Source organism: Salarias fasciatus, chromosome 8, assembly GCF_902148845.1.
Source record: "Salarias fasciatus chromosome 8, fSalaFa1.1, whole genome shotgun sequence".
Classification (NCBI taxonomy): Eukaryota; Metazoa; Chordata; class Actinopteri; order Blenniiformes; family Blenniidae; genus Salarias; species Salarias fasciatus.
The window spans coordinates 10,142,042-10,160,217 of record NC_043752.1 but is presented as its reverse complement, the minus strand read 5'-3'; the positions used below and the strand labels follow the sequence as shown (position 1 = coordinate 10,160,217).

The window sequence follows — 18,176 nt, the reverse complement described above, 5'->3', positions numbered from 1 at the left end:
GGAACACATTTATGGACCATATGAGGACACGATGTACATACCCTTCAAGGGTAAGAAAGAAAAAGACACATTTGAAAATACATGTGACTGTACATTTTCATTGATGGTAATTATTATCAGTGAGCAGCTAGTATTTACTTTAAATTCAAGTAGAACTCCATAATTTGTTCAGACTTCAATGCTGCAAATATGCTGCATCTGCAAACAAATGAAGTGAATCATTACTTGTTTATGCATGTGAATAATACTTTAGAAAATGTGGATGCATGTGTTTTTGTCCAGATCAACCCACCCCACCAAACATCTGACGTCAGGAAGACGTGCAGATCAGGTCATTTTTACGTCGGTCAGTCACCATATCTAAACGTCCACAGAACGTACAGAATGGATCCAAGACTCAGACGTCATTATTGGACCTTTTTTGACGTCATAATGACGTTCAGGATTTGGACGTCATCCAAAGACCAAATCTTGACGTCAGCAGAACGCCCACAATAGGTCCAAGATTCAGACGTCATCATTGGACCTCATTTAGACGTAATCCTGCCGTTCACATTTGCACCTGATCTGGACATCTGTGAAGGACCAACTCTACACTTCAGCAGAACGTACAAAATAGGTCCAAGATCCAGACGTCATTATTGGACCTCATTTAGACGTGATAGTTACGTTCACATTTGTACCTGATCTGGACATCTGTGAAGGACCAAATCTAGACGTCAGCAGAACGTGCAAAATAGGTCCAAGATTCAGACCAAGATTTATTGGACCTTTTTTTGACGTCATAATGACCCAGCTGGCATTCACCAACCTTAAACATTGACATTAGTTGAAATAATGTCAGTTGATGAAAAACGTTAATGCAATGTCAAAAAAAAGGTTGACACTACATGGTTGAAGTTGTGTCATTAACTCACTGTGGAATCAACATTGAAATATCACCATTTTTAGATGTATATGTAATCGTCAGAGTTTTTAAAATCATGACTTCTAAAAATTTTGGTGAAATATGTCAGTTGAAAAACGTTATTTCAACATCGAGACAGCGTTGATAAATTCATCATTGGAAAGGTGTTTATGTGAATGTTAATCCCCAACTTGTATTTATTTTTCTTTGAGTCTGTTTGTTTTCATTGTCTCGTAAAGATAGAATTATGTCTGATATAAGAGTCGCCCAAGTGGTTAAATTTAGTACGTAATTTCATCAGATTGTGAACTTTGGTGAAACACAAAACAAACATTTTTAAAACCACCACTTTGTCTCGTGTGTATTGCACTGTAATTCAGGATAAGTAGTTTTCTGCAAACTAGTGGTCACCCTCCCATTTACAGATGAAATACACAGTAAACTTATAGCTTAACAGGTAAGGCTGAGGATTGCTAAACAGTAAGTCCTAAGTTTGAATCCTGTGTTTCACCCATCTGTAATGAAATGCTGAGACGACTGAAAGAATATGCCTGAGCCTCAGACTACAAGCCCAGTGGTTAGAGTGTGGTCAATTTAATTTATAATTTTCTGCACTTTTGCTGCTATACTCCTGAAGACGTTGGGAAAAAGACGTCATGTGGGGTTACAGTCTGCACCTTCAGTGGACCAGTACTGGACGTACAAAAATGACCCTAAAAAGACGTTGTTTCAACGTGTCTTTGCGCAGTGGGACCTGGTTAAAGCCACCTGGTGACACACTGCCATTCAATTAGACTTTAAAGGATAAGTATGGTTTATACAGTTTTCACATTGTTTATAGAATGAAGTACAACAATATACTCACCCAGAAGGCTTTTCTGATCCGAACAGTGCATTGGAAGAAATTTAGATCCAAAATCAAGCGGCGCACGTCCGTATACTGCTAGCAGATGGGGCATCGGTAACGCAGCTCCTAAAACGGCTTTAATCGTCCAAAAACTCATTAGTTTCACCAATATTTCATTATGGTCCGCTCACGCCGCTCCTCCACGACAGCCCGGTGTCGCGAGATGTGTCATATATGCAGATATATGTTCGATTTGAATTTACTACTTGCCGTGCACACATATCTAGACACCTACATCTAGATATCTATGTCTATATGTGTAGGCGGTAGTGTGACGAGAACTACAGAAGCCGCCGTGTTACTGTGTGTGTGTTTCCTAGCGCATGTTTCTGATACCTGCTCTTGGAATAAACATCCTCACACTGCCGAACGCCTCTGGACTTCTTTCAAGCATATTACAGAGATAAATGTTTTGGTTGTTTTGTTGACCTCTGAACTGAAAGCTTTTTTTTCGGCTGCCGCCCGCATGTGTAGTATGGCTCATTGTTTCCGGGGCAACCTGAGGCTACACACGGTGCTTTTTTTTCCAGTTTAGTGTAAAATGGACAAATATCTGTCGGATGAAGATGTTGTGGATGAGCACTTTGAATGATTTTATCTTTAGCAAAAGAGAAACACACAACAACACTGCGGCTTCCGTAGCTCCCGCTTACGTCACACTACCACCTAGACATATAGACAGATATCTAGATGTAGGTGTCAAGATACGCGTGCTCATGCAAATTCAAATCGAACATATATCTGCATATATGACACATCTCACGACACCAGGTTGTCGTGGAGGAGTGGCGTGAGTGGACCATGATGAAATATTGGTGAAACTAATGAGTTTTTGGACGATTAAAGCCGTTTTAGGAGCGGTGTTACCGGTACCCCGTCTGCTAGCAGTATACGGATATGCGCCGCTCAATTTTGGATCTAAATGTCTCCCGAAGCACTGTTCGGATCAGAAAAGTCTTGTGGGTGAGTATATTGTTGTACTTCATTCTATAAACAACGTGAAAACTGTATAAACCGTACTTATGCTTTAATAGATATGTTCCGTCGTAGAAATGAAAGAAAAATCCTGTTGGTCAAATATGGACCGTGACCCAAATGTGGGCTTCTGGCCCATTTGCAAGATTAAAAATCAGCACAGTGTCAGCTGATCACTCTCCCAGTATGTGGTGATAATGCCTTGTAATGTCAGGTGCTGACATTACAGGACAGGAGATTTTTTATGAAAGATTAGGAAGGCAGTCACAGATACATCCAAGAGGCACAGGTTGTGGAATCCAAGATGGCGGCGCCAAGGGCACTGACAAAAATCGGGTGCTGCCATATTGAAATTGGCCAAAGTGGAAGCCTACTCACCTTAAAATGACATAGGTGGAAGCTCACTACCGGAAGTTGCATACATAGATATCCTATAGAACACTAGATGCCTCCATCTCCACCAGACTCCACGACGTCCACAGAGGTCGGCCATCTTAGTACGAGAAAGCTGTCAGAGTTTGTGTGGAACGCAACCTAAGGTTGGTGATCTGTGCAGACAGCCTGTATAAGGCAATAGACAGATACACGGATTGGCCTGTTATTTTAGGTTTTTAATGCTTCACGGCTAGGGTGGCTAGGGTAAACGCCTTGTCCGGCGTCCGGCGGAGCTTCAAGCAGAACGCACATTTGTCCTCCTTTTTAGAGTTGCACCTGAATGCAACACTGCATCTCGTCCAATGGTGTAAGACTTTAGTTTAAAAAAAGAAACGGGGTTAAAAATGATTGGCTAATAGCAGTGTCACTCAATTCTCTGGTTTCTCATTGGTTGAAAAAATGTAAACAAGCCGCCCCTGTTCCCATGTCTCATTGAATATCAACATGCCGAAAAGACAGACGTCATTCAAAGTGGTCAGAAGAGCATGCATTTATTAGCAAGAGCAGCAAAGGCAATTTACATGCTTATTGCACACTTTGTCAATGTGATGTTGACATTACCACCCAAGGAAAGGCGGACACTGAAAGGCACGCAGGCACAGAGAAGCACCAATGCAACAGAGGGGCTACAGGTGCCTCCTCCCTCCAGTTATTTTTTTCGGGAAGCAACATCACCTGAAGATGATAAGATATCTTCTGCACAACTTTGTGAAGTCTATCATGCACACTTGTTGTTTCCATAAAAAAAAGCTTGTCATCAAGCTCTGCAGAAGCCTGATAACAATCCTGATCATTTGAATCAGGCGTGTTGGAAAAGGGAAACATCCAAAACATGCAGGATAGCGTTCCCTGAGGACTAGGGTTGGGAAATCCTGTTTTAGATGATGTCTCTGTTAATTTTTTAAAATAATGTCAGTATGTAGAAGAAGAAATAGATTTATTTTTTTTTTTGGGGGGGGGGGGGGGGGAAACAACAACCTGAGGACAGTTGCGTAATTATGCTATTTCTATTCTGTGACCTCCCACCAACAGTGGCGCTGCGGTGGTGTTTCGGAATAAAAATGGCGGAACAACTTGGCAACGATCATGTTCCACCGGTAGTGGGCTGTTGTGCTTTTCAGGACCCCGCCATATTGGTAGAGAAATTCGGTGCAAAATCCAATATGGCGGTGCTCATAATGCCGCCATATTGGATTCCACACCTGCGGCCTCTCGATACAACACAGAATATAACATTGGAATTTTCTTATATTGAAGACAAAGGGAGGACTAACACTTTGTTTTGTACAGTGAGGTGTGAGCACTCTATCTCCAGTTCCTGGTACGTGCCATAAGTGATGCTGCCATAAGTTGAGCCTCCTCTCAGATTTTGCAGTTCCATTTAAACTGTGTTTAGCTCCTTAGCTGATTGTTTAATCTCAGGGGAAAAAAACCCAATGGCTTGTTGCTGTGTAACTTTGATCACTTTTTATGTCTTCTATCCTGTGTTCTTTGTCTCTGTCAGGTGTAAGACACAACTTGGTTTCTGGCACTACACTGAAAGATGTATTTGTGGGGAGAGGTAAATATAATCTATTCAAACGTAATAAAATGTACTTGGATTATTGTATAAAGGCAAAGAATTCTAGGCTGGCTAATGCCGCCTGAATCACAAGTGAGATTCAGGCTGGCAACCACTTGTTCACTTTCTTGTAGGGGAGGAGCAGTTTAAAATGTTCCACAGCTGTTGATTGGGGGCTGTGCATGTCTTTCAGTCTGGGACTGTTGGAACCCAGAGCCAATCGTGTCAGTTCTATTTTTTTTTTCCTTGTCCTGTTCGGCAGCTGGGGCATGCAATATTGTATGATTGTAGCCTTTCACTATCCGAACAGATTTTAATGTTAGCAGATTAATGTTAACAGATTTTAATTGTGTCAGTTCTAGCCGCTGACGTAACCGTAGAGCGACAGCAAAACCAGGAAGAAGAAGAAGCATTGCTGTGTTTACTTCTTTCGCAATGGCGCCGGACGAATATTGCCGTTTGTGTAAAGTAAACATGAGGGAAAGTGGACCCCGCGTTTATGCACACTCCACAGATATGTTTGTGACCAAAACAACGCCTAACATATCAGAGAGCTTAGCGATGATGGACCTGATAGTCGCCCCAGAACCGGAGCAGTCACACAGATGCTGCCAGCGTTTCGGCTCCACACTCGGTTGGCAGTCGCTTACTGCGCGTCATCGTCTAACTGTCCCTCCCCGTCCTGTGATTGGGTCCCAGACTTCAGGACAAATTCTCCTCTTGGTCACCAGACTGCCCTGAAAATCAAAATGAAATGAGGGCGCAGGCAGGATAGGAATTCCCAGGCTAAAAGAATTCTAAAGTGATGGGTAAATTTTACACGTACTACCTATTTGTTAACAGTAAAAACTGTTTCATGGAAAAATAGAGTAAACTATACCCCAAAGCTATGAGTCGTGTGCTTCAAACTGCTCACGCGTCAGACTGCTCATTTCAGTGAGCGGGACAGGAAGCTCATGGGACTTGGACTGCAGTCTTCCTCTTGCAACGGCTGCCGTTGAACTGCAGAAGTGAAGGTAGGCTATTTATATGGGGCTATTGATGTGTGTTGCGTGAATGCAAATGGTGATTTAAAAAATTATGAGGTATTCCCCTTCCCCTTCCCAAAGACTGAATCTGTTTCTTGCGTCACCGTGGCTGTTTTACCATCTCACTGCATGGAGAAAACAAACTGATAACTGATCCCAATATAAAGCAAAGAACTGCCAGTAAGTAGGATTTACAATGAAGTGTGGTCGCATTGTGGTTTTTACAAGATTAGTCAGCATGCATGACTGTGTCTGCCGCTCGTTTAGAAAGCAACAAGTTACAGTGCATCAGCTGGTTGGAAAAAACACCAAAATGTTGCCAACATCTGAAATGCCTTCCACGTGAATTTGCTTACCTGTTAGCTTCGTTAGTATGGCATCCGCGCTACAAATTACCTGCGTATTTGTGTACTTCGTAGGAGTGTCCCTGTTGTTAAAGTTTAGCATTCCTTCTCAGAGTTTGCTGTTTACAATTGGGTCTCGATAGACTCATGTGAACAGAGACATTCTACATGTAAACATGACGTACCACACATCTTTTCCAGTGATGGAAACAAGACGCTCTGGGTTTGGACCAGAGTGACAACAAACATGCTGTAAACAGAGCCGGCCTGAGCTTGTTAGGCATTCTAGACGAGCCCGAGACGAGCCCTGGCTGTAAAATGAACAAAGTATCACTCTATCCCAACAGTACGTGTGAAAACACCCGCTGTGACTGTACTTATTATGGGGTCAAGTCAAACATTTCAGAATATCAATGAGTACACCATCTTTTCAAAAAATTGTATCTCCCTACAGACACAGAAAAAAAAGGGATGCAGTTATCTGCTGCCTCACCTCGGTGAAAGACGAGAAGATCTTTTCCATGACTGCCAGGTATGCCATATTGATAACAGATGATAAACTCAAGAGATCCTCATCCTTTCCTCTGCTGTCCTGTCTTTTCCTCTCTTCTCCTTTCCTCGACTCTTGCCATGAAGCTTTGCTATCCATTGTCCCTTGTTGTCCCTCGCTGGACCCTCCACAGTGTCCCCTGTCATGTGTTCTCTCTGGATTCATATATGTGTAATGTGTTATTCTTAGTTGCAGCTATGACAGCGCTTGGTTTGCTCCATCAAGCTGTATGGTTCATCGACGTCTAGTGATTTTTTGTTGAGTCTTGTTCTGGTTCCTCTTGTAAATCATGGCTCCGTCCTCAATGTCAGTTGACTGTTGGCTCTTGTGATAATCCTCTGTGTTGTTCTCCTTCGATTAGTGATGGAGAGATGAAGCTTCATGAACCACTGTCTTTATTTTCTGAAGCCACTCGATGGTTGTAAGATTGAGGCTGAAGGACTGGCTATGAAATGTGCTCTGAAACATTAGTCGAACAGATAGCACCGTCTCATGGCTTCAGAAAATAAAGACACTGGTTCATGAGCTCACCTCTCCTTCACTACCTTAGATGTTCCATCCTTAAATGTGATTCATAATAAATTTCTACTGCAACGGAACAGGATCTTAAATAAATACCTAAATATGTTTTACTGTTTGTTTTGTTTTTAACATGTAGGAATGTGAGACAAAGCGATGAAGGTGATCGTGATGCCCAATGTCATGGCTGAGCAAGATCTATCAAAAGGAGTCCGTTGAGATTTGATTTCCCCTTCTATACTCTGCTCTTCCACTCGCGATTTCTTTTTCTTTTTTCTCATCCTGTCTCAGAGTGACATCAAACACAGAAACTAAAGAATATTGGCGTTATCTGTTATCCAAATTTCGATACCTGTAAATGTACAGGCCCGACCTTGTAGAGATTGCATGTGCTCATAAGTCAGTTACCAGGATTGGCAAGTGAAGCTGTTAGCTCAGTAAGTTGTATGTCTGTATACAGTATGTCTGTATTCTTGCTTGTGTTGTACGTCGGACAAAAGCGTCTGCTAAATGAAATTGTAGAATTGTAGAAGTTATAAAATGGGTTCGTTCCCTAAAATGCTGTGTGAAGATGTTGCATTGCACTTTATTACGTGTTTATGATTATTTGGTAGATCAATGCTACATGTAAATCAAGCAGTTCTACCTGAACTGCAGATTTGATCAGTAACTGTTGTGTAGAGTTTAAGAGTTTGGATACAAGAAAATCATGTGATTGGACGTCCCTTGAAGCTCTTCCTTCTCTCCTCACTTCTCTTTTCTCTCTGATGTCCTAACTACTTCTTTTTCTTATTGAGCAATCTGAGTGTCCTAAAACTGGAAGATATGTTTATTGTCTTGAAACAGCATTTGAAGCTGTTAGTTTAGTGAGCTATAAAACAGGTTTATTACTTCAAATGTGTGAATCTGTTGTATTGCACTTTACTCTGTGATTTTAATGATTTCATGGATTAAAAACATTGTGGTGATGACCATCTGAAAGTCTTTTTTGGGGTAAATCTTACCTTATCTGAATAAGTGATGGTTACTAAAATTAACTTTTATTAGTAATTATCAGGTATAACCTACTAGCATTCAAGAGATAATTTCACCCAATTTTATTAAGTAGCTGTTGAATATATACATAAATGTGGGGTAAATTTAACACAATATATTTAAGTATTTCATAGCTTCTGATTTCAGTTATTTTTTACTCAATGTATAGGATTAAATCTTCCCCCAATAAAGTCGATGCAAATTGTTACCTCAGATTTCTTGGGTAGATTCTATAGGTTAATTATTACAGTGCATAATGAAAGCTGTCTTGACTGCAACAGAAACAGGTACAAAAACCCCTTCACTGGGTTGTGATTGTGTGTATGAATGGGTGAATGTAAATTGCAAAGTAAAGCACTTTGGGCTCTGCTCAAGCACTATAAAAAGTGCTATACAAGTATAGTCCATTTACCATTATTTATATTACATAACTGCCAACAAACTAGTTTTCTACATGCATTTTCTATGTATTGTGAAAAAAAAAAATTTAGCTGACATGCACACTTGCCATCCAGTTTTCTATGCTATATTTGCAACATTAAAAAAACGTTAAATATAAAAAATAAAATTACTTTGCTGTATTTCACTAAATAACTTTGCTGTATTTCACTGAAACTTCTAATCAAGAAGTATCACACAGTTCAAGCATTCAAATAAGTCTCTCTGAATGGCTGAATACCAAGTCTTACTGTAAGTGCATATTATTCTACAATAGTTCAAACTTAAAAGAACAATGTTTTAATACTTTTTGTTGGGAACGACATGAAACAATAGTCTAATAAAAGTAGATATTTTTCCTGTGCAAATTGAAAATATGTCTTCGTTTATTATTATTATTATTATTATTATTATTATTATTATTATCCATCCATCCATCCATCCATCCATCCATCCATCCATCCATCTTCCACCGTTTATCCAGGACCGGGTTGCGGGAGCAGTAGTCTCAGCAGAGATGCCCAGACTTCCCTGTCCCCAGACACTTCCTCTCGCTCTTCCAGGAGGATCCCAAGGCGTTCCCAGGCCAGCCGAGAGACATAGACTCTCCAGCGTGTCGTGGGTCTTCCGTGGGGTCTCCTCCCGGTGGGACATGCCTGGAAAACCTCCCCAGGGAGGCATCCAGGAGGCATCCTAAAAAGGTGCCCAAGCGAACCTCAGCTGGTTCCTCTCGATGTAGAGGAGTAGCAGCTCTACTCCGAGCTCCTCCCTGGTGACTGAGCTCCTCACCCTATCTCTAAGGGAGTGCCCAGCCACCCTACGGAGGTAGCTCATTTAGTCACTTGTATCCGGATCTTGTCCTTTCGGTCATAACCCACAGCTCATGACCATAGATGAGGGTGGGAACGTAGATTGAACGTAGAATCGAGAGCTTCGCCTTTGGGCTCAGCTCCCTCTTCACCACAATGGACCGATACCACGACCGTATCACTGCAGCCGCTGCACCGATCCGCCTGTCAATCTCACGCTCCATCCGTTCCTCACTCGTGAACAAGACCCCAAGATACTTAAACTCCTCCATTTGGGCCAGAGTCTCTCCACTGACCTGGAGAGGACAAGCCACCCTGTTCCGGTCGAGGACCATGGCCTCGGATTTGGAGGTGCTGATCCTCATCCCTGTCGCTTCTCACTCGGCTGCGAACCGCCCCAGTGCATGCTGTAGGTCCGGGTTCGATGAAGCCAACAGGACAACATCATCTGCAAAAAGCAGAGATGAAATCCTGTGGTTCCCGAACCAGACCCCCTCCGGCCCCTGGCTGCACCTAGAAATTCTGTCCATAAAGATCATAAACAGAACCGGTGACAAAGGGCAGCCCTGCCGGAGTCCAACATGCACCGGGAACAGGTCCGACTTACTGCCGGCAATGCGGACCAGACTCCTACTCCGGTCATGCAAAGAGCGGACGGCCCTTAACAAGGGGCCCCGGACTCCGTATTCCCAGAGCACCCCCCACAAGACACCACGAGGGACGCGGTCGAACGCCTTCTCCAAGTCCACAAAACACATGTGGACTGGTTGGGCAAACTCCCACGAACCCTCGAGCCCCTATGGAAGGTATAGAGCTGGTCCACTGTTCCACGACCAGGATGAAAACCGCATTGTTCCTCCTGAATCTGAGGTTCGGCTATCGGTCGAATCCTCCTCTCCAGTATCCTGGAATAGACTTTCCCAGGGAGGCTGAGGAGTGTGATCCCCCTATAGTTGGAGCACACCCTCCGATCCCCCTTTTTAAACAGGGGGACCATCACCCCGGTCTGCCAATCCAGAGGCACCATCCCTGACCGCCACGCGATGTTGTAGAGACGTGTCAACCAAGACAGTTGCTGCACATCCAAAGACTTAAGGTATTCGGGTCGAATCTCATCCACGCCCGGTGCCTTGCCACCGAGGAGCTTACCAACCACCTCGGTGACTTCAGCTTGGGTGATGGACGAGTCCACCTCTGAGACGTCAGCCTCTGCTTCCTCCACGGAAGATGTGGTGACGGGATTGAGGAGGTCCTCGAAGTATTCCTTCCACCGTCCTATGATATCCCCAGTTGAGGTCAGCAACTCCCCACCTCCACTATAAACAGTATTAGTGGAGACCTGCTTTCCCCTCCTGAGGCGCCGGACGGTTTGCCAGAATTTCTTCGAGGTTGACCGGTAGTCCTCCTCCATGGCCTCCCTGAACTCCTCCCAGACCCGAGTTTTTGCCTCCACAACCACTTGGGCTGCAGTTCGCTTGGCCTGCCGGTACCTGTCAGCTGCTTCAGGAGTCCCATGAGCCAACAGGGCTCGATAGGACTCCTTCAGCTTGACGGCAGCCCTTACTTCCGGTGTCCACAACCGGGTTCGGGGGTTGCCGCCACGACAGGCACCGGAGACCTTACGACCACAGCTCCGGGCAGCTGCTTCGACAATGGAGGTGGAGAACATGGTCCACCAGCCTCCCTCAGGACATGAGAGAAGCTCTCCCGGAGGTGGGAGTTGAAAACCATGCTGACAGAGTGTTCCACCAGACGTTCCCAACAGACCCTCACAACACGTTTGGGTCTGCCAAGTCTGTCTGGTTTCCTCCTCCACCAGCAAATCCAACTCACCACCAGGTGGTGATCGGTCAACAGCTTGGCTCCTCTCTTCACCCAAGTGTCCAAAACTCGCGGCCGGAGGTCACATGACATGACAACAAAGTCGATCATCAACCTCTGACCAAGGGTGTCCTGGTGCCAAGTGCACTTATGGACACCCCTGTGCTCAAACATGGTGTCCGTTGTGGACAACTGTGATTAGCACAAAAGTCCAATAACAGAACACCACTCGGATTCAGATCAGAGAGGCCGTGCTTCCCAGTCACGTCCCTCCAAGTCTCACTGTCGCTCCCTATTCCCTCGGCGGGTGGTGGGTCCACCGGAGGGTCAGCCCACGTCGCCCTTCAGGCTGAGCCCAGCCGGGCCCCGAATATTATTATTATTATTATTATTATTATTATTATTATTATTATTATTATTGCTGTTGTTGTTGTTGTTAGTATCATGTCATTAGTATGCTTTGGTTTCCTGAAATTCGTATTACTTGATTGTTGGAACATCATGTTTTAAATGCAATTCAATATTAAAACTTTTCCAAATTATAAATAATTCTGGTTTATTTTCTGTCCAGAATTTTTTCCAAGGGTTGTGCTAAGGCGTCATGATCGCTGTCGTTATCAGGATGTTTTGAACTACCTGAATCTGAGCAAAAGCAATGATCTGTTCAGTATGAGCCGGCCCGTTGAAAACCACAAATCGACAACAAAAGTGACACTGATTGTGGCAATCTCCGCCATCCTTGATGTGGTAAGTTTTCCATTTGTGTGAAAGTTTACTTTGAAAAGGCAAATGTGAGTTTTGAATTTGTGTTTGAAAACTCAATGTTTGTCAGGGCTTTGTTGTGGAAAGGTGATGTTTTTGCCATTGTGGGTCTGTTTGGCTGCCCCCTTATTCTGAAACCCGCAACGTAGAAAATGCTACTCCTGCTGTAAATAGGTTTGAAATCAGATTCTTAAAAGAAAAAAAAAAAGCACTATGGGCATCGATTCCACACAAAAATTGTTTGTAATTCATTTCAAACAGGACTGATAGTGGTTCTTTATTTGGTGACTTTTTTCTGTATTTTCTTCACATTACACACAGCAGAGTTAAAGTTATTACTTCCTATGTAAATCCAATAAAACCTCACCAAAATCTTTTTTGTTTAATTTCACACATTTGCTTTTTTTTCTACCATTCCATTAAAAAAGTACAGTCTACACACAGGTTTTTCATTACTTGACAAAGTAATTCCACAAAGTCAACATCATGATCACAGTAAGTTAAAACTGCAACCTTTCGTTAGTATCAGTATTATGAACAACACATACAAACTATTTTGCAGAAGTGCTTCTACTTGTTGCAAGAAGGCATCAGTTATTGGTTCTCACTGTTTTCGTTTTCAACTTTCAGTTGGTGGCACATCAGCTGGAGTCTGCAACTTGACTTTGTTTACATCGAGTATAAGAAAATAATCTATCTTCAACTTTGCAGTGACTTGCTGTGGCACTGATTTAACCTGCAACTAAAATTCTTTTATGACTTTCAACACATTTTGAATTGATAAAATGTTTCTGAAATATTTAACATTTGTTTTGGTTTTTTTGACAGAGAGAAACAGATCAGACTTTTGTTCCTTACATTTGGATTCATATGGTGAGTTTCCCTGAATATAAACAAGTAGTTACAATTTCTTCCACAGTCCCTCCTCTCTTTTATCTCAAAACCAAAAACCCATCGTGAACCCCCAATTGACCCTCTTTTTTTCCTGTGCAGATTTGGAAAAATGAATACATTCACTGGAATCCAGCAGATTTTTGCGAGATTGAGCATGTGTTGGTTCCCACTGATGTTTTATGGAAACCAGACATAATTATTGAAGAGATGTAAGTTTACAAACACTCCACAAAAGTGATGCTTAGTTTCTGTATAATTTAAAAAAAAATAGCAATTGCTGATGCAGAGATGAAGCTCAGCATGAGTTTGTGGATAAATTGTTCCGTGTGATTGTGTCGTCATGCAGGATAGAGAAGGACAAAGCTCCTCCGAGTGACTTCCTCAAAATAAGATCAAATGGTAATGTTGAGTATCGGAACGACCAGGTGGTGATCAGCAGCTGTAAGATGAGAGTTTATAAATTCCCCTTCGACGTTCAGAGCTGCAACCTCTCCATCAAGTCTCTCATGCACTCTGGTGAGTTCGTCACACGTCTGATTCTCCTGTCCTGCATTCATCTTCATCATTCATGTTCCTTTCTTCCTAATCTGCCTAAATTGTCTCTGATGCACCTTCTCAGATGAGGAATTATATTTTTCATTTGACTCAAACTCAACGGTGCTCACCGAGTTGTCCCGCATGGTGATGCAGACCCAGTACGAGTGGCTGTTCATCAAGATGACAGTCACCTCCAAAACTGATAATATTAGCATCGATATGAATCAAACCTCCGTCATTCACACTGTAAGTATTACATGAAGTAATTCCCATGCTGCGTTATGTCGTTGTTGTTTAAAAAAATATCTCACCATGTTTATTTCACATGTGATCAGCAATCGCAATAAAGATTTGGAAATTGTGTCCACTAGTCAGAAATATTGGCAGAAAGTTCTCGTTATCAGGGTGTCTCAGCTGTTTCCAACAAATTCTTTTTGAATGTGTGTGTCTGTCCCGATTTATTTCACATTCAAGCATAGAGGAAAAAACTGAGTACCTGGTTGTTATGAGGTGGTAATGCTAACCATTACAGATTGAGTGAGTGGGATCCTGGTGCTTTAATGAGTTTCAGTGTAAAGATTAGCAGTGTACAGTACAGGTCGTAGAAAAACGCAATAACTTGCTATGATGATAATCCGTTATTGTTCACTATTTTAAATACCAGAAGATGAAATATTAATGTTTCAAAATTTTATTGAATTGCTTTGATACATTCTAGAATCAGCACAATTTCTGCAATCACCAAAATCAATAATGTGACACACAGTCTCTGGTCTCTGAAACTCATTCCAGATCTACATGAGGAGGAGGTCTCTCCTCTACATTGCCAACTTTCTGATGCCGATCGTCTTCTTCTTGTGTCTGGACTTGAGCTCTTTTCTGATCTCAGAAAGTGGAGGAGAGAAACTCGGTTTTAAAGTCACTGTGCTGCTCGCCGTCACAGTGATGCAACTCATTCTCAATGAAATTCTGCCGTGCTCATCAGAGAGGATCCCACTGATAGGTAAAAAGAAATACTAACAATGCTAACCAATACGGTTTGGCTCGTGGGGTCCAGCCCCCCCTCCCTGGCCAGACCACAAGATCATATCTGGCTTCACTCTGGGTCGCGGGCTGCTCCTTGGTGGGGCGGGGGTTCCTGGGCAGGGGGGGGGGGGGGGGGGGGGGGGGGGGGGGGGGTGCCTGGATGGGACTCCGGGGGACGGGGATCTCTGGTGGCCCTTTGCTTCGGGTTGGGCTGGGGTGTTGGGGTCGGCCCGCTGGCCCCGGGTACCTGTGGTGTGGATGCAGGTCGGCCCTGTGGGGGGTGCTTGTCTGGTGTGGGACTGGGGGGGGGGCCTGGGTGTCCTGGCGGCGGGCCTGCTGTGTCTTCTGGGCCCCCGCCGTGTGTGGGGTGCACCCTCTGTTCTTTTGTTTTTTTTGTTTTTTTTTGTTTTGGGGGGGGCAGGATTTTATCTGGGCGTGTCCCTGGTCCCCAGCGCTGGAGAGACCCCGACTGGGTCCTGGTGGCATTCCCTCCTGGCCCTCTTGGGGGCGCTGGGCCCCAGAGACATGACCAGCATTAGGGTGGATTTCCCCCGGGCTGGTGTCGCTGCTGCTCATTGGGTGTCGCCTGTGCCCCCGGCTGCCCCAGTGGGTCCTGGTTGGCCCCTGGCGCCCCGGGGGCGGGACGGGTGGGTTTTTTTTTTTTTTTTGGGGGGGGGGGGGGTGCGCAGCGGGCTCGCCCTGTTTCCTTGCCTCCCTTGGGGGCGGCCCTGGGGGATCTGGGGCAGGTGCCTGCATGCCTCCGGGCCTCCGGGGTGGCGGCCTTTCCCGGTTTCCCCCCTGGGTCGCGAGGCGTGGCATTACGGGGGCTCCGGTGGCGTGGATTGGTGTCGACTGGGTAACATCACATGCACGTCTATATGATCATTCCAGCCTCTGCTTAGACTCACTGTGCAGTATAGAACTTACCTGAACACACCGGTTGTTCCCCTTCAGCGCCCAGACACTGGTTGGTGTCCTCTATCATCGGTACCCTCAGCTCTATCATCTCCATCTAGTCAGTCCCCCCTCACCCTTTTCCCTCACCCTCACAACGTTTCACAACCCTCACGTGGTGTTACACTGCCCTCTATCATAGGTATGAGGGCTGGTGATGGTCACTAAATTGCAAAAAGAATAAAATTGCAAAGTGATCTTAGAAGTTGACAGCAGGTGTTGACTTCGAGATGAATGCAGACAAAAAAAAAAAAAAAAAGAAATACTAACAAACAAATAAAAAAATGGTTAGTAAAATTACACAATAACAAAGAGGTGTATTTTTACCAGATTGATGATGGTGTCTTCTCTTCTCAGCTGTCTACTGCATTGGGATTTTTACTCTCATGATGCTGAGTCTCCTGGAAACTATCTTGGTGATGCATCTGATGGAGAAAGACGCTGCTTCACCTCAAGACAGTGATACAAACAGAGACCATAAGCTGACGAAGCACAAACTTAGCAAATCCAGCATCCACCACTGTTTTAAAGGTGAGTTTAATCAAAGATTCAGCAAAACCTCTGGACATCACAAAATTGCTACTTTTGCAGTTTTGCAGTCATTTGTATCCTGAAAAACACCGGATGCACTGGATTCATATTTGTGTCCAATATCTCCTTCCAGAATTATGCAGTAACTGTTTGGCTATCAGGGGTGTACAAGTGGACCAAACACCGTGTGTGATCAAAGAGGTCAGAGTTATAATGCATATTTCACTTCTTTATGAACACAGTGACTTTGTTTTGATTTCATGACTGTAGAATTATGTGCAACAGGTGAGTGGTTTTCTACTTTTTTCATGGGGACTTTAATACCCTCTGTGTTTATGATGACCCTAAAATCTCACGCTGAACGATAGATGCATGATAAATGCATTCATTTTCCCCATGAAGACATTGCCAAACTCAGAGTGCCTTCAGTCTGTTCTCTGGTCTTGGGGTTATGGTCTCAGTCGCTACATGATTAGAGAAAGGTGTTAACTGGATATGTTCAAAACAAACACAAAGCACGCTTACCATTTGTCGTCCTTTTATTCTTTTGTCAGTGAGTAAAAAAATCTCAGACTGTTGAATGTAGCAGCTTAACAGTATCACGTGATTCCTGATCTTTTTTCTGCAGGATAGCACCAGCCAGCTGGTAGAGGTGTCCCTGGCTTTGGGAAAAGTGTCAGATGAGCTGGAGCAGATTGAGAAAACAATGTCAGCACTGAGTGAAGAGAAAGAAGAGAAGAAACCAGGCGACTGGACCAGGGTGGCTAAAAAAATCAACAAGGCCTTCATGATTTTCTATTTCTCAGCAGTCACTGTGTTTTTAGCTATTATCTTTACATTGTGGAGCCGTTCAGAGGAGGAACAGTGAAAACATTTTAAATATACTGACATAACTCAACCTTTAACATGAATCAATATGTCAAATCACTATAAATGAAATATTTTAATCTCTCAAGAAAGCTCTCCAACTTCTTACGCTCTAAGCAGAAGCGAGCCAGCTCTACGCTGGGCCAACAGGAGGCGGTGGACAAAAATTTCTACAGTAGCTGAATAATCTGCTCAAATGAAATAACAGGTTTAATCTCTTCTTCAGTCTTTCCCTTCATGCTCTGTCCAGCACTGCTTGCTCATACAGCACTCAGCAGAGATCGCCTGCTCCCCCTCCATTAGCTGAGCAGCCAATCAGTCCGTAAACGTTGACTACATGGAGAGGGCTTACTTTATTTTCAGACAGCAAAGTCATTTGAGAATTCGGTCATATTGCTGACTGCTATGTTATATTATTATTTTTTTGTACCTATGTAGAGAAATGTTATACTGTTCATTGTTGTATTCTGATGTGTAATATTGTTCTTTTTTTTTGGGGGGGGGGGGTTAATTTTACATTTTATGTGATTCCCCCCACTGCACTCTCCCACCCTATGGAAGTTTCAAACATCCAGTTCCTGTTTGAAGTGGAATAGGAATCTAAATTAATGGATTTGCTGTGCAAGGATTTAAAAAGTTGTTGTGTTTTTTGTTTTTTTTCAGACTATCCTAGCTATAGCATATGAAGTATGTCAATCATTTATCTGTATAATATCTGGCGTTTCCCAGCATGTTTTGTGTCTGCTGTATAGATGTACATTAATCCCTCAAATACCAAGATAAATGTGTATTAAAATGCATGTTGGACATAAATGTAAACGTTTAGTGGCATACTGGAAATGAGGTGGGTATTTTTAGATTATCTTGTTATACAGTCTGTTAAACGAGTTGTTAACCTCTACTGTGCAGAACTATATTCAAAGTGTACAGAGTAAGATATTTGATGGCATGAAAAATCTATCATCTGGTTATAAAACCTTAGTAGTGACACTGTGTGCAGCTTAAAGAAATCATCAATCTATGCCTTTGTGTATTTCTGCATTTGTGCAACCTTTAGGTTCACAAACATCAACAAAAGAGTGGAATGGAAAGCACTGCACAGTAATTCACATGGGGTTTGGGAGGAGCAGCTCGAATTGAGGAATCTGCTGCCCCCAGCAGTCGAGCATCCAGTATGATAGAATAAAACTAATTCATAGACAAATACCTACATCAGGTGTCTCCAATCCTTGGCGGAGGGTTGGTGTTTAGTTTAGTTTAGTTTAGTTTATTAAGA

At 43.4% G+C, this 18,176-nt stretch overlaps 1 protein-coding gene across 1 annotated transcript; it reads left to right on the top strand.

Moving 5' to 3' along the window:
- On the top strand, nt 1-16,901 carry LOC115393761 (5-hydroxytryptamine receptor 3A-like). The gene is made up of 10 exons (XM_030098867.1): nt 1-50; nt 4,729-4,785; nt 11,901-12,076; nt 12,920-12,964; nt 13,085-13,194; nt 13,332-13,501; nt 13,605-13,768; nt 14,315-14,525; nt 15,860-16,080; nt 16,662-16,901. The coding sequence occupies exons 1-10, from the start codon at nt 32-34 to the stop codon at nt 16,899-16,901; spliced, it is 1,413 nt and encodes a 470-aa protein (XP_029954727.1). The 5' UTR covers nt 1-31.
- Nucleotides 16,902-18,176: the final 1,275 nt, after the last annotated feature.

Excerpts from the sequence above, each read along its gene's own strand:
- LOC115393761 (XM_030098867.1), top strand. Across the intron at positions 4,786-11,900 it reads AGATGTATTTGTGGGGAGAG|AATTTTTTCCAAGGGTTGTG; the intron begins GTAAATATAATC and ends TTTTCTGTCCAG. Across the intron at positions 13,195-13,331 it reads GACATAATTATTGAAGAGAT|GATAGAGAAGGACAAAGCTC; the intron begins GTAAGTTTACAA and ends GTCGTCATGCAG.